Source organism: Hypanus sabinus, chromosome 3 (genome assembly GCF_030144855.1).
Source record: "Hypanus sabinus isolate sHypSab1 chromosome 3, sHypSab1.hap1, whole genome shotgun sequence".
Lineage (NCBI taxonomy): Eukaryota > Metazoa > Chordata > Chondrichthyes > Myliobatiformes > Dasyatidae > Hypanus > Hypanus sabinus.
In genome coordinates, this window is record NC_082708.1 from 35529203 (window position 1) to 35546291 (window position 17089).

Here is a 17089-nt window from a genome sequence, read left to right on the forward strand (position 1 = left end):
ACTGGACACAGAACTCCAAGTGTGGCCTAATTAGAGTTTTATAGAGCTGCATCATTACATCGCGTCTCTTAAACTCTATCCTTCAACTTAAGAAAACTAACACCCCATAAGCTTTAACTACCCTATCTACCTGTGAGGCAACTTTCAGGGATCTGTAGACATGTACCCCCAGATCCCTCTGCTCCTCCACACTATCAAGTATCCTGACATTTACTTTGTACTCTGCCTTGGAGTTTGTCCTTCCAAAGTGTACCACCTCACACTTCTCTGGGTTGAACTCCATCTGCCACTTCTCAGCCCACTTCTGCATCCTATCAATGTCTCTCTGAAATCTTCGACAATCCTTTACGCTATCTGCAATACCACCAACCTTTGTGTCGTCTGCAAACTTGCCAAGATGGCCTTTTTCCATGCTGTAATTGTTATATGGTTATATATCAATCCTCATAGAGGGATCATAGAGAGTGAGCTGCTTCAAGTTCCTCCATGTCAAGATCTCTGAGGATCTAACCTGGTCCCAACATATTGATGTAGTCATAAAGAAGGCAAGACAGCAGCCATACTTTATTAGGAGTTAGAAGCGATTTGGCATGTCAACAAGTACACTCAGAAACTTCTATTGTGGTACCATGGAGAGCATTCTGACAGACTGCATCACTGTCTGGTATGGAGGGGCTACTGCACAGGACCAAAAGAAGCTGCAGAAGGTTGTAAATCTAGTCAGCTCCATCTTGGGCACTAGTCTACAAAGTACCCAGGACATCTTTAGGGAGCGGTGTCTCAGAAAGGCAGCATGCATTATTAAAAACCTCCTGCACCCAGGGCATGCCCTTTTCTCACTGTTGCCATAAGGTAGGAGGTAGAGATGCCTGAAGGCACACACTTAGCAATTCAGGAACAGCTTCTTCCCCTCTGCCATCCAATTCCTGAATGGACATTGAAACTTTGGACACTACCTCATTTTTTTAAATATACAGTATTTCTGTTTTGCACATTTTTTAATAATCTATTCAATATACATAATTTATTTACTTGTTTATTTATTGTTATGTTTTATTTTATTTATTATTTTTTTCTCACTGCTAGATTATGTATTCCATTGTACTGCCACTGCTAGGTTAACAAATTTAACGTCACATGCCCGTGATATAAACCTGATTCTGATTCTAACTCATAAGACAAGGCAACTACTAGTAAACAGTTCTACAGACATTATGTAGGCACTCAACTTAAAATCATATACACCCAATTTACAACTATTATATAATTTAAATTTTCTAAACTCTCACAGACCTATAAAGTGAAAATGAACTATATCATGAGGCTACTGAATGGCTGGATTGTGTTGAATACCCCTTGTGGTTTTGGACATTTGGCCAATGAAAGAAAATATTTTTCCAGGAAGGGACTAGCTAAGATAGGCAACTTGGTCAGTATGGCTGAGTTGGACCAAGGAGTCTGCTTCTGTTATGTAAAACTAAGCATGAAGACTGAACTCATCCATTTTTTCTGATCCTGGAGTTCTTGTGAAATATAGCAGCAGAGCCCGGTCTTAGTGGAAGTTCACAGCATTACAGTGGGAAGTTGGCTCTTGGAAACTGTGTCAACTGAGACCTGATAGGATCATAGGTCTCCTTTCATAAAAATTGTTCAACGAAGATTTAGGAAGTAAAGGGAAAAGTTTAACTACTTAAGTTGAATTATATTATTATCCTTTTTTTAAAGTGTTTTTCAACATCAGAGTCACTTAAAATTCAAATCATGCAGCTACTGTAGAAGAATATGCTCTGCCTCTAGCTTTGTCACAAATAATGCTTATCAAGAGCATTTGGGGCTGTAACTTTAGTACTACACTATCAAGGCCATGTCACAATGGCATATTCTACTAGACTCAAGGGTGCAAAGGACCAGTGTAAAACAAGCCCTCTAGATCTAAACAAGGTACACGTGAGCATGTGAGGGGCCAAGAACAGTATCTGCACATGGGCTCCAGACAGGACAATCTGTCCCAATGTTTTCAAAGTATATATACATTAGTAAAACCACATGTGCAAGCATTATGAAATAAAATACAGCTTTAAAAAAAACTGCCTTGTCACCTGTTTATTTTCTAATATCCCACATTTTAGATGAGTACATTTGTAAACTGTTTATTTCATTATTTACTGTAATTTAAAACTTCAGATTTTTTTTCATTTCCTTCATTGGTTGATTTTTGAGAAGAGACGTAAAGGAAAACATTAAGAGAACAACAAGAAAAATTGTGCTGCATAACCCAAAACTGGCAGGTCATGGTGCAAACATATTTATGCCTTAAGATATCAATCATTTATCTCAGATTGGAATGGATGAAGTTAAAATCAGCAATACATAAAACATCAACATCAACCTGGATGCAATATTTTAAAGTTTATTCTTACATATTATAATTCTCATATCACTGGACACTTTTATGAAACTATGACTTTTGATATGCAAGCATGTTATTAATGAAAACATCTTAACTTAGGTTATGTATTAGGTAAGACAGGTTTGAGAAAGCATTGTTTAGGAATAATGTCCAGAATTTCATTTGTTAACAGACACCACAAGATAACTGAATCTGTCCATTTTATATCACGTTCTGTCGCTTCTTATAAGTCATAATTTTCTTTCCAAACAGATAATTCAATCTAATACTTTCACAGGTTAAAAACTGCCAAATTAATACATATCATTTCTGCTATTTGTACATTTGATGTTGCCAAAGTGTAACATAGTACGGACTGATCTTACGTAAATTTTATCTCTTCTAAAATCTTTCATCTAGCACCTAATTGTAAAGTTGCAGCAAACATCTTCAATTTGACAAGTGCAAACTGACAAATTTTTGACAATTGATGAAAAGGTTACGTTTATCTTTAGTGACAACTGCCATCTCTTAAGTTATGCACTTTATTGGTCAGGGAAAGCTCATAAGAACTAGGGCATCGAGCTGTAAGCTTAAGGTAGCTGTTGTGACCAGATAAGAATTTAATCAAAACTGACATGCCAAATTCTCCTTTCATCCACAAGGTTCATCTTTGGCATATTTTACAAACTAACATTAGAGTGGTTCAGAGATGAGCAAAAGGCTCCAATTTGTTAGGGCCTTTCCAGTCCATTGCAATTGCACAGTGTAATACTATATGTTGCTAGACAATGCATTTGCTTATATTTAACTTTATAACACAATGAATTCACTACTGTGGAATGAATAGCAGTGAAACACAATGGAATTCATTTTATTTTTGTTCAGAAAAAATTTTATTCTCAGGTGATGCACACTATGGTATTAATTCTTATTTGTGGCTTAATCTCTGCAAGCATGCTGCCATGTCAAATTACCATTATAATTTTATAACCATCATTCCAACATTTAGAAAATTTTCACTGGATTGGCATTCCAAATTGTGTATACTTTAAGCCTCATACATTTCATAAATTGATTTCACCTAAGTCTTTTCAGTTGGACTATCTCTACAAAAAATAATAAGAGGTATAGTAAATTAATTTACTTAAATGTGACCTTTTCAAGAAGAAAGCCTACAGCAGCATTTTTAATGGTGAATTTCAATTTTAATTTATTTGCTTCTCTTCTCTTTTCCCAAAGGCACTGGCATCCTACATGATAACATAGGGAAGGAAAAAACCAGAGGACATGGGTTAAGGGTGGAGGGGAAAGTTTAAAGGGAACATTAGCGGGGGCAGAGTGGTGGGAGTATGAAATGAGCTGCCAGATGAAGTGGTAAATGCAGGCTCACTTTTAACCTTTAAGAAACACTTGGACAGGTACATGGATGAGAGGTGTATTGAGGGATATGGGCCGGGTGCAGGTCAGTGGGACCAGGCAGAAAAATGGTTCAGCACAGCCAAGAAGGGCCAAAAGGCCTGTTTCTGTGCTGTAATGTTCTATGGTTCTATAGTCCAGATTGGCCTTCAATACCTCAAACAAGTAGATACTACAATGCACGCAGATGCATTCAACAGAGTGCAACATTTCAGTGTCAGAGAGATCATAGCTAACTATATGCATATTCAAATATGTTAATAATAATTTAATGAAAACAAAGTGGCTGGGTAATTTTCTCATTATAGCATTCTTAACTTTGAGTTAACCCAGTCAATTTTAGGAAATGACCAATGCTTCTTTTGGTTTGTACTTGCCCACTGCACAACTAGCTAAAATAATTCTTAAGATTTTATGGACTAAAATGTTGATTTTGATAAGGGGACTTGTACCTGTAGAAAATTCAATGGAGCTGTCAAATTCTCTGTTACTGCTAATTCAGTGTCCAAAAAAATACAAAACATTGTAAGAAAAAGTATTTGCCAAAATCCTTTATTTTTGATTTACAGTAACTACTCTGTTCTGTTTGTCACAGTTCCAGCATGTTTCTTTTTATTTATCTCTCTGCTCTATTTCCACCTTTAGACTGTTTAGCTGGTATTGACAGATATCACCCAAGATCACCCAGCCAACACAAATCTGTCCATTCTGTTTTTCTCATAGTCTCCGTTCTGGTACAGACATTTCCATTATTCCCATCCTCTTCTGTGAACATGACTACTTTCTAAAAAGAGGTCATCAACCCGAAACATTGCTGTTTTTCTTTCTGTTGATACTGCCTGACCTGCTGAGTATATCTATCAGTTTTTGTTTTTAATATAATTAATATAAATTTGTACAAGACAATTAAATAACTTCAAAAATGAAAGATAAATGATCAAAACTGAATTTGTCACTGTTTTTCATTGAGTTTCAATCAGTTTTTAAAATATGGAATTCAAATATCAGAGTCTTTAATGGTTCACAGCACAGATAAATCCATCTTCACAACATCCTTCAAACCAGCTGTTGACATTACTGGTTCTTGAATTTAACTACTCTATTGTTGATGATCATGTCTTCAGATGTTAAAGTCTTAAGCTACAAAAAAAGCTCTGTAAAACTCTACGCCCTTCTCCAAAGTGCTCCGTAAAATCTCTAATAAGGCTTTCTTATGCTGGCTTCTCCCGTCTTCTTTTCCAGTCCTGATAAAGGGTCTCGGCCCACAATGTGAACTGTTTATTTTCCTCCAGAGATGCTGTCTGACTGGATTTCCTTCAGTATATTGTAAATGTTGTAAAATATGTTTTGATTTAAAAGAACAATACATTACAGTGAACATGATTCTTTTGTGTTACTACATTGTTTAGACTACAACAATATTTGTATTTAAAATGCATGTTTACATGGACTGAGAAACAAGTAAATACCAATAATATTTCTTCTGTGACTGCTGTTGACTACCACTGCTATACATTCAAAGGCAGTTGGATGTGAACTATTGAAAAAATAAAGCTGGTTATATCTTTGAAATAATAGGAATTGCTCACAACCATTAATTGAAACAAGTTAAGATTTATCCTGCAAAAAATAATTGAACCCTGAAAATTGTATAGCTGTTTTGGAAAGGTAACACTACACAACTTAATTTATATTGACCAATATTTTAAGGTAAGGTTTCAATTATTAACACATTTGGAATTTGTAAAACATTTAAAACATTTGTTACTTATGTTAAAGTATTTTTAGTACCTTTGCTTTATTAGTTCAGTGACTGTTGACCTGAAGCAGAAAACTTACCTCAAATTCAGCATGCTTATGTACATCTTCTGCTCTCTGTCTGTTCAGAATGAACTCTGCCTCATTCGCCACTCTAACGATGTGGTCCTTCATTGCATGGCACAACAATCTTTTAAAAAAAGAGCATCATAAATCTTCCTTTTGTCTACTGCACTTTAAAAATTCTATGATGAATACAAACATATTCTGCACACGACTACATAAACCTCAATTACTTCCGCTGAAAAATTCATAAAACTCAGTACATTATTTAACGCAATGCCAATCAATAGTTACAAGTGTCATTAAAGTAACTAAGCAAAGCATAAATAATCTTCAATTAAGTTTTGTGTGTATTTAGGTTTAATAATCAATGAATAACAATTTAGTCATTCATTAATAATTAAAAATTGTTTATCTCATTACCAATATGGTTTTTAACTACCATTTTACTGATGCAACAAGCACCAACATGAAAATGTAAGTAATATTTTTGGATGGACATATGAACAATTGATTTATGATATTACTTTGATGTAAATCAATAACAAACACAAAAAATCCCAACTAATAGTGATATACACCAAACTCAGTAAAAAGTACAAACCAAAAAAAATTGAGTTTCCATAACCAGTAGGGAAACAGATGAACAACAGTTTGCTGACATACACCTGTAGAACCAGCAGGGATCATGACAATCAATTATAATGTTGAAGAAATCAGGCAAAACTAGTGTTAAATGTAGACAGGGAACCCCAGGAACAGATAGGAATGATAAAGGCCAGATAAAATGGTTGATAATGGAGCTGAAGGGTGGGGGACATCCAATCTAAAGCCAACATGATGATATTAGCAACCTTAAACTGTGCTGTACTGTTCTATATATGAAATATGGTGTGTCAACTATTGAGTTTCACCCTTATATACAAAACTTGTCTTTTAGTACTTGTTAATTTTAGAGACTTCAATAATGTGGGAGCTCTCACATATACTCAAATAAATATTTCATTGCATGAACACAATGAACTGGTGAGTGGTCTCTGTCTAACAAAACCTTAACTGTTAATTAACAAAAATCAATTTTGCTAATATGTAATGCATCATTTGCAAAGTCTCTTTTTTCCCCAACAATCTTGTAATAATCTTATTCTGATTTTATTCAGAGAAAACCAGTTATGTGGAGATTATGTGTAATGTTACGCAACATTAAATGCGCTTTGTTTTAATTACAGAGGTGCTTTTTCATTCCTGTAATGATCCTGTTTAAAGCTACCAGCCATCCCACAGAGCACTTAAACCCCAGCACATTCATCAATAGTTCATGCCCTGCTAATTGGAGATAATTGTGCAATTAAATTCAACTCTTAACCTATGATAAATAAGACCTTAAGATATAGCAGCAGAATTAGGCCATTCAGCCCATTGGGTCTGCTCCACCATTCAATCATGGCTAATTTATTTTTCTTTCTAACTCTATTTTTGTGTCTTCTCTCCATAATCTTTGGTACCCTGTCAAGTTCCACTTTAAATATATCCAATGACTTGGCCTCCACAGCCGTCTGTGACCACCATCCTCTGGCTAAAGAACTTCTCATTTCTGTTCTAAAGGGATGTCCTTGTATTCTGATACTATGTCCTCTGGTCTTAGACTCAGCCACTATTGAAAACATCCTCTCCATGGAAGGCCTTTATCTCGGCCTTTCAATATTTTCTAGTTTTCATTGAGACTCCCCTTCATTCTTCTTAACTCCATTGAGTACAAGCCCAAAGCCTTCAAATGTCACTCATATGTTAATCATTTCAATTCAGGGTATAATTCTCGTGAACCTGCTCTGGATCCTCTCCAATGCTGCACATCTTTTCTAAGATATGGGCCCAAAACTGTTTACAATACTATAATTGCAGTCTGGCCAATGCCTTATAAAGCCTCAGCAGAACTTCCTTGCTTTCAGAATATCCAGCACTTAGAGATTTTCTTGGTGGTTAGAATTTTTAGCTATCCTTTCTTCAATCTATCCTAAAGTATGAATACAGCAAAATATTATTCGAGCAAGTCATTTTAAAACACTAATCTTCAAAATATTAAATACAAAAATTTGACATTGATCAGTTGAATGAATTGTGTCCCAATCAAGTTACAACATTAAAGATACAATATAACAGTTAATGATTCCTCTACCCTACAATGTCAGTAAGAACAGTTTATCGTAGATTTATGAAATGTATATACAGAAATTTCAAATTTATGATTTTTCCTATTGGTTCTGGAAAAAGGCATTTAAAAATCAAACAAATATTTTAGCAGTGTATGATAATCATATAATTTTTGTCTTGCCATTTCTCATGTCATTTATGAAGAAGCTCAATTCAAGACACATTCTAAGCAAAGGAAATATGTCATATCAGATCCACACAAAATCTTAGCCAACCCATACATAGCATAACCACATTCGTTATGACAACAGCATGCAGGACAGTAACTTGTGTCAAACTGATGTTGTTTTAATGTACTGAGGAATCTCAACAATAAAACATGCAATACATATTCCTTTAACAGATGGGGTAGCAGATGGGTTTACATGTTAAAATCCCTTTATCCTTCAAATGAAACTTCCCTGCTGTTTCATTAGTTGCTTGTAAGCAAACATATAAATATTGAATGCACAGTTCAGTGTTTTGTGGAAAATTAATATTGTCTTATGCTGATATATTTGCTAGGATATTGCTAATTAAATGTGGGTTATCTTAAAAATAATTGAACTATGTTTAATTCTACCATAATGAAATTGGAATTAATCATCGGCAGATGGCTGAAGATAAAGATAATTCTCCCTATGAACACCATGTGTCCTTTATGGTTCCATATTTAGCAAAACAATAGCATAAAACTTTGTTACCTTCCTTCATTAATGAGTTCAATAAAGGCCAGTCCTGCATTCTTCTGAATAGAATTCTGCCATTCCTGAAAAAAAACCAATAACATAGTATTATTTCATCATGGGTACTCAAATTGCAGAATATTGTTTCACCGAAGGAGCCCATTGTACTTATGCCAGCCAAAAATGAATGTTAAATTAATTCCACTGCTCCAGCTCTTGGTTCAAAGGCTTGAAGTTTATTGTTCTTTCACTGTTGTTTATACAGCAAATTCCATGATATCAAAAAACTGAAATTTATGTCAACACCCCTCGCACCCCCAAGCAGTTGTTGACCACTCTACAAAAATCAATGAATCAGGACTCTCATAATTTTATACACCTTAGGAAACTTCGTGCTCAGTTTATTTAACTCAAAGAAAACAAAATCTAAATCTGGCCAGTTCCTTGCACACTCTAGTTGTCCTAGCCATTTCGCTATCTTCATAAATCACATCTATACCCTCTCTATGGTTATCACATCCTTTCTATGGTACTGTGAACAGACTATGCATAATCTCTTACTGTGGCTTTCCTGGTTTATAAAATTCTGGAGTATGATTTCCCTGCTCTGGTATGGTGTGCTACAACCAAGAAAGGTAGGGTTTTTTTTTGCTGTTCTGACCATTTTATCTACCTGTCCTCCAAACTGCAGGGATCTATGGATATAGAATTCTTCTAGTCCTCCACATTTCTTAGCCTATTGTTAAATGTGTAATCTGCTATCTCATTTTGCTTTCCCAAATGAATTACCTCATACCTCGCTGGATTGAATTTCATTTCCCATTTTTGTGGTTATTGAAATTCATCTTTCAATATTGATGAAGAATTTCATCTTCCATTTATCTACTACTTTCTTTCCCCATTATCAACAATACTACCAGTGGTGATTTGGAACTTTCTTAATTATGGATCCTACACTTAGACCGCATTGTTAATACTTACACATAATACAAAGGTGGAATACTAATGCATTCTCCAGTCACTAAATCTCCTGCCCAACATTATTGTTTTTTTACTACAGAGCAAATTTAAAATCCAACTTGATATTTTTCTTGAATTTCAATAGCTTTTACTTCCACAATTCATCTATCATTTGAGACTTTGTCAAACACCTTGTTAAAAGCCATGTATACTACAATGCCTTGTAAAAGTGTTCAGCCCCAACCTTTTGTTCACATAAATAGGTAATACCACAAGGGATTTTAATCAATTTAAGTGACATTTTTCTTTGTGAATCATATGCTCCTTTTTTTTTCACATTTAGAAGCACAAAACAGGGAAAATTGTAAACCATGAAAAACTAAACATTTAAAAACTGAAACATTGGCAGTTCAAAAGTAATAATCCCCCTTTGCTCAGTACTTAGTTGAACCACTATTACAGCCAGTATTCTTTTGGGATAATCTCTATTCTTTTGGGATAATCTTTGCACACTGTGATGGAACAAGGTTTGACTATTCATCCTTGTAAAATTGATCTAGCTGTACCAGATTTCTTGGGAAATGGCAATGCATCAGGTCTTACCTGAGATTGTTGATTGGGTTATATGTGACTGGGCCACTCAAGGACATCAACTTTTGTCATTTGAAGCCATTTTAAATGTGCTTTGGGTCACTGTCCTGCTAGAAGATGAACTTTTTCCCCAGCTTAAGCTTCCTGGCAGAGACGAGCAGGTTTTTATCCAGGATCTTCTGTATTTAGCAGCATTTATCTTCTTATCAATCCTGACCAGATTTCAGTCCCTGCTGCTGAAAAGCAACCTCAAAGCATAAATGCTACCTCCACTATACTTTACATTAGGGATGGTGTTACCTGCGTATATGTAGTATTATGCCACACGTACCACTTAGTGTTGAAGTCAAAAAGTTCCACTTTAGTCAAATGCAACCATAAGATCTTCTCTTCTAAGTGATACTTCGCAAAGTCTTTATGGGCAAAGGTATGCTTTTTATTTTAGCTAGGGCTTCTTCCTTGCCATTCTTCCATAAATACTATTTTTGACCAAAGCCTTAAAAATTATGGAGCCATGAACTTCATTTCCAGTTGCAGCCACTGACTTCCACAGCTCACCCAAAGTGACTGCTGACATTACAGTAGTCTCTCTTACAAGTGCTATCCAGCGATTAAGTTTAGAGGGGCGGGCTAACCTCGGCTGTGGTTTCATATTTTTTCCACCTTCTCAAGACAAACTCCAGTAAGCTCCGCGATGCCTTTGAGATAGTCTTGTACCGTTTCCTAGATTTGTGCTTCTCTTATTATCATTTCCTTGACTTGCCTTGCATGTTCCTTTGTTTTCATTTTAGTTTGATCTATTGAAAATCTACCATACTGTTGGACCTTAAGAGAGCAGAGGTATTTATTCAGGTGATCTCCAATTTTCTTCATCAACATATTGGTTGAATTGGTAAGGTATTATATAGCATTGCACCTGCCGAAAGTTTGTGCGTTAATTACAAAGGGGATGAATACTTTCTCAGCTTCACAATTTTGTTTTTTTAATTTTTAAAGAATTGTTGACAGGTTTTGCTATTTTTCTTTTGATTTGACATGATGCACAACATTTTGTAGTTTAGCTCAAAAATCCTACTTCAATATTTAATAATACATAATATTTATATTATTAAATAATATTTAATAACACATTTACAAAATGAGACAGTAAAATGTGAAAATAGTTGTGGGGACTGAATACTTTTTCAAGGCACAGTAAGTCAAATGTGCTGTTCTTACTGACACCTTAATGAATCCATGTTGAACATGATTAACCCATGTTTATTCACATACCTTTCCATAAATACTTCCAAACGTCCTTGCAACATTGATGTTTAACTAACCAGAGTTTGATTACTCAGTTTATGCTCTTCTTTTTTTTAAGAAAAATGGTGCAAAGCTTCACAGTCTTACATAGGTTTCGAAATTAAATTGGTACCAGTTCCAATTACATTTAACAGAGGCAAGTAAAACTTAGTTCATAAAATTGATAGCTTTATTATTATATAATTGTCAATGTAATGTAGAAATTAAAAAACCTGGAAAAAATTGTATTTTATTACTGCTAATTGCTATCCCATGATTGTTCATTAAAGACAATGACCAAAAATGAGTCGCAGAAAGCAAAAAAGAAAATAGTATTTTGATCCAGGTAAATACCAACTATTTTGATCTAGTAAAATAGTTAATTTTAATATATGTATTTTGACCTTAGTCTGCTTAGGAAAAGTGAGCATGGCTTTGTGAGTGGCAGGTCATGTCTCACAAGCCTGACTGAATTTGCTGCGTGGGTGTCAAACACATCAATAGAGAGAGAGCAATGTATAAGGATTTTAGTAAAGTGCTTCATAAAGTTCCCCATGGGAGGCTCATTCTGGAGGCAGAAGCCAAGGGATCCAGGGAAACTTGGCTGTATGGATTCTGAATCAGCTTGGGCATAGTAGGCAGAATGTAGTTATAGATGGAGCATATATTGCCTGGATGTCAGTGAGTGACCAGTGGTGTTCCACATGAATCAATTCTGGGACACCTGCTTTTTGTGATTTTATAACTGATTTGGATAAGGAAATTGAAAGATGGGTGAAGTTAGTTTACAGATGACAAGAAAGTGGTGGTGCTGGGGATAGTGTAGGTTGTTAAGGATGTTGATAGCTGGGCTGAGAAGTGAATCAGTATCAGGTTTATTATCATCGTTAAGTGTTGTGAAATTTGTTAACTTAGCAAAAGCAGTTCAATGCAATACATAATATAGAAGAAAAAATAACATAAATAAATTGCAGTATACGTATACTGAATAGATTGAAAATCATGCAAAAAACAGAAATATATATTAAAAAAAGTGAGGTAGTGTTCACAGGTTAAATGTCCATTTAGGAATCAGATGGCAGAGGGGGAGAAGCTGTTCCTGAATCGCTGAGTGTGTGCCTTCAGGCTTCTGTACCTCCTATCCGATGATAACAGCAAGAAAAGGGCATGCCCTGGGTACTGGAGGTCCTTAATAATGGATGCTGTCTTTCTGAGACACTGCTCCTTGAAGATGTCCTGGGTACTTTGTAGGGTAGTAAACTTACAACCCTCTGCAGCTTCTCTCGGTCCACCATCCCCACTCCCATACCAGACAGTGAAGCAGCTTGTCAGAATGCTCTCCACGGTACAGCTATAGAAATTTTTGAGTGTATCTGTTGAGATCCAAATATCTTCAAACTCCTACTGAAATATAGTCGCTGTCTTGCCTTCTTTATAACTGCATCGATATATTGGGAACTCATTAGGTCCTCAGAGAACTTGAAACTGCTCACTCTCTCCACCTGATCCCTCTATGAGGATTGGTATGTGTTCCTTCATCTTACGCTTCCTGAAGTCTGCAATCAGCTCTTTCGTCTTACTGATGTTGAGTCCAAGTTTGACACCATTCCACTAGTTGGTATATCTCGCTCCTGTACGCCTTCTCGTCTCCATCTGAGATTCTACCAATAATAGTTGTATCAGCAAATTTATAGATGGTATTTGAGCTATGCTTAGCCACAGTCATGGGTATACAGAGAGTAGAGCAATGAGCTATGCGCACACCCCTGAGGTGTACCAGTGTTGATCGTCAGCGAGGACGAATGTTATTACCAATCCGCACAGATTGCGGTCTTCCGGTTAGGAAGTCAAGGATCCAATTTCAGAGGGAGGTACAGAGGCCCAGGTTCTGTAACTTCTCAATCAGGATTGTGGGAATGATGGTAATTAATGCTGAGCTATAGTCGATGAACAGGATCCTGACATAGGTGGTCTAAGGCCATGTGACGAGCCACTGAGATTGCATCTGCTATTGATTTATTCTGGCGATAGGCAAACTCCAGTGGGTCCAGGTCCTTGCTGAGGCAGGAGTTCAGTCTCAAACCATTTCATAACTGCAGATGTGCATACTACCAGGTGATAGTCATTAAGGCAGCTCACATTATTCTTCTTAGGCACTGGCATAATTGTTGCCTTTTTGAAGCAAGTGGGAACTTCCACCCATAGCAGAGAGAGGTTGAAAATGTCTTGAATACTCCCACCAGTTGGTTGGCACAGGTTTTCAGAGCCTTACCAGGTACTCATCAGGTCTTTCTGCTTTGCAAGGATTCACTCTCTTTAAAGACAGCCTAACATCGGCCTCTGAGACAGAGATCACAGGGTCATCAGGTGCAGCAGGGATCTTCACAGCTGTAGTTATATTCTCCCTTCAAAGCATGCATAAAAGACAATGAGTTCATCTGGTAGTGAAGCATCGCTACCATTCATGCTCTTGGATTTTGCTTTGTAGGAGGTAATGCCAGAGTTGTCGTACATCCAATGTTGCCTCAAACCTCAATGGAAATTTGTCTCTTCGCCCTTGAAATGGCCCTTCGCAAATCATACCTAGTTTTCTGGTACAGACCTGGGTCGCCAGACTTGAAAGCCACAGATCTAGCCTTGAGCAGACGACGTATCTCCTGGTTCATCCACAGCTTTTAGTTTGGCAATGTACAATAAGTCTTTGAAAGCACACACTCATTCACACAGGTTTTAACAAAGCTGGTAACAACTGCAGCATACTCATCCAGATTCAAAGATGAATCCCTGAATACAGTCCAGTCCACCGATTCAGAGTTCAACCCAGAAAAGTGTGAAGTGATTCACTTTGGAAGGTCAAATTTGAAGGCAGAATACAGGGTTAATGGCAGGATTCTTAGCAGTGCAGAGGAATAAAGGGATCTTGGGGTTCATATACATAAATCCCTCGAAGTGCCCAGGATTGCTAAGAAGGCGCACAGTGTATTGGCCTTCATTAGTTGGCAGATTTATTTCAAGAGCCACAATGTAATGATGCATCTCTATAAAGCCCTGGTTATACCACATTTGGAATGTTATAGACAACAGACTATAGGGGCAGAAGTAGACCATTCGGCCCTTCGAGCCTGCACCGCCATTCTGAGATCATGGCTGATCATCTACTATCAATACCTGGTTCCTGCCTTGTCTCCATACCCCTTGATTCCCCTAGCCATAAGATACCTATCTAGCTCTTTCTTGAAAGCGTCCAGAGAATTGGTCTCCACTGCCTTCCGAGGCAGTGCATTCCAGACCCCCACAACTCTCTGGGAGAAGAAGTTTTTCCTTGTTCTGTTAGTTTTGTTTGCCTCTTTAGAGGAAGGATGTGGAAGCTTCAGAAAAGATTTACCAGAAGGCTGCTGGACTGGAGAGCATGTCATATCAGGATGAGCGAGCCAGGGCTTTTCTCTTTGGAACTAAGGAGGATGAGAGGTTACTTGATAGAGGTGTACAAATGATAAGAAGTATAAATCAAGTGGATTGTCAGAAGCTTTTTTTCTTAGAACATTAATAGCTAATATTGTTTTTATTTTATGGTGACTGGAGGAAAGTACAGAGGGGATGTTAGAGTTAAGTGGAACATGCTGCCAGGTGTGGTGGTAGAGGCAGATACATAAGGGACCTTCAAGAAACTCGTAGCTATCTAAGAACTCATGGGTAACAGAAAAACAAGGATCAGACTGATCTTCGTATAGGTTAAAAGGTCAGCACGACATCATGGTCTGAAGGGCCTATATGTGCTGTAATGTTCTATGTCCGATTATCATGGAGGGAGAGCTGAATCTGAAGAAAAAGTACAGAATTGTGGTGGGACACAGAACAATCATATGATCCTTTTGGCAGTGATCTTGAAGAAATTGCAGATTTTCCAAGATAAAATCATCTGACAATACTGAAGAAATGAAGAGATCAGGTAGGTAAGTTTTAAACCACTCCTCCAGACAATGTGGAAGTGGAATTGTGCTTGACCTTTAAAGGAGAGAAACTGTGATAATGGACCTCAGTTACATTCAAGGGAGATGCAATTTGGTTAGAAATGAGGATATTCTATGCAGGGAATTCCCGAAAAGATGGATAGACTTGATAGCAATTTCAAATTTACAATCTTTGTGGTGGTGAGTTTAAGGGAATTAGTGTGGAAACGGCATTTTTTATATTATTAAAAATTTATTTAGAGACACAGCATGGAACAGGCCCTTCCAGCCCAATGAGCCACACCACCCAGCAACCCATCCATTTAACACTAGCCCGATCACAGGACAATTTACTGTTACAAATTAACCTGCTGACTGGTACACCTTTGGACTGTGAGAGGAAACTGGTGCACCTGGAGGAAACCCATGCAGTTATGGGGAGAACTCTGAACTCTGGAACACCTTGAGCTGTATTAGCATCGCACTAACCACTACATTAACATGGCACCCAGAAATTCAGAAAATTTCTGGTGGATTAATTTGAGATGACTAGTATGGGTCTTTTTGTTTCAGATTTTAAAAAAATGTTGCTTATGCATGAAAAGAGCAAACCAAATTTTCAATTAAACTTAACAGTTTTCCAAGACTTAATGACAATCTACCTATTACATGCATAGTTGACGTATCAAATTTAGCAACAAACGATCTTTATGTTTATGTTTTAGTGCATCTATTTAGACAGGTCTGCATTAATCTTTAGTGTTAATAGCTCTGGTTGCTGTGATCACTTTATTAATCATGAAAAAATATGAATATAATAAACAAGTTATCTTAATGTACAAAGTGTCTTCATATCATTATGATAGATATATCATATCATATCATGTAATACTTTTTAAAATGCATTATACAATTTGTAGTATCCAGATCATACTATGTTCTTCGTAGCTTACAAAATGGGACTGCAATAAACAATACTTACATTGAATAGTGTAATGAGTACAGTTAACATATGATCAGTCAAGGTTCAAGAACAATGAAGTATGTATGAATTTCTCAAAATTAGATCTGACACTTTTCTTTTTTTGTCATTCTTTTTCATTTACAGATGTGGGCCATATAACCCCAAGTGACAGATCATAAGACTTTTTAAATTTAAAATGAAATACTCCAAACAGATAAATTTATGTTCTTTCATAATGTGTTGATAATCTGTCTCCAAGTAAAGTTAATTCATAAAGAATTTTATACTGGCTCTGAAAGTAGAGAATGCAATCAGTAACTGTGTTCAGATCCCTGCAAGAAAATGTCAATTCATCTCTGATCTGAACAGATTTAAACCTAAGCTGACAGAATATGGGATCATTGACTTCCACTTGTTTTTAGACTTTGAGGGTACTGCAATCTTCAAAATTCACTTGTGCCACAAATTTGTCTGAAATGTGAAATCATAGTGCTAAATTATTGTTTGTTTCTTAATACCAGCAATGCCATCTTTCAGCTTAGTGCTTCTGCCAATACACCCTTTAACCCCAGAAAGATAAATGGTCATTCAGCAGCATAAATGATACTTGATTCATCCAGTACTTCGATTATCATGGTTTCTTACTCAACAGATATTGCTCAAGTCTTTTTAACATTTTCTGTCTTTGACTAGATTTCCAGAGTCCATTGTATTTCACCTCCGCATTACTTTTAGGTTGATTTCTATTGAGCACCAAAAGATAATGCTACCAAGGGCAACATCCTCCAGACAGTTCATGAAACTGTTTCTTTCACGTGTTCTTTTCTTTCAAATT

The 17089-nt window shown here is 36.5% G+C and overlaps 1 protein-coding gene across 4 annotated transcripts in view; it reads right to left on the bottom strand.

The window, feature by feature from the left end:
• nbeaa (neurobeachin a) overlaps positions 1 to 17089 on the bottom strand; it is a 790167-nt gene that overhangs the window by 360162 nt on the left and 412916 nt on the right. For all 4 annotated transcript variants that reach the window (XM_059964072.1, XM_059964073.1, XM_059964071.1 and 1 more), the window contains 2 exons: positions 8524 to 8588; positions 5648 to 5756 (listed from right to left, as the gene is read on the bottom strand). In XM_059964072.1, the coding sequence (XP_059820055.1) occupies positions 5648 to 5756; positions 8524 to 8588 (174 nt within the window). The remainder of the gene's footprint in view (positions 1 to 5647; positions 5757 to 8523; positions 8589 to 17089) is intronic.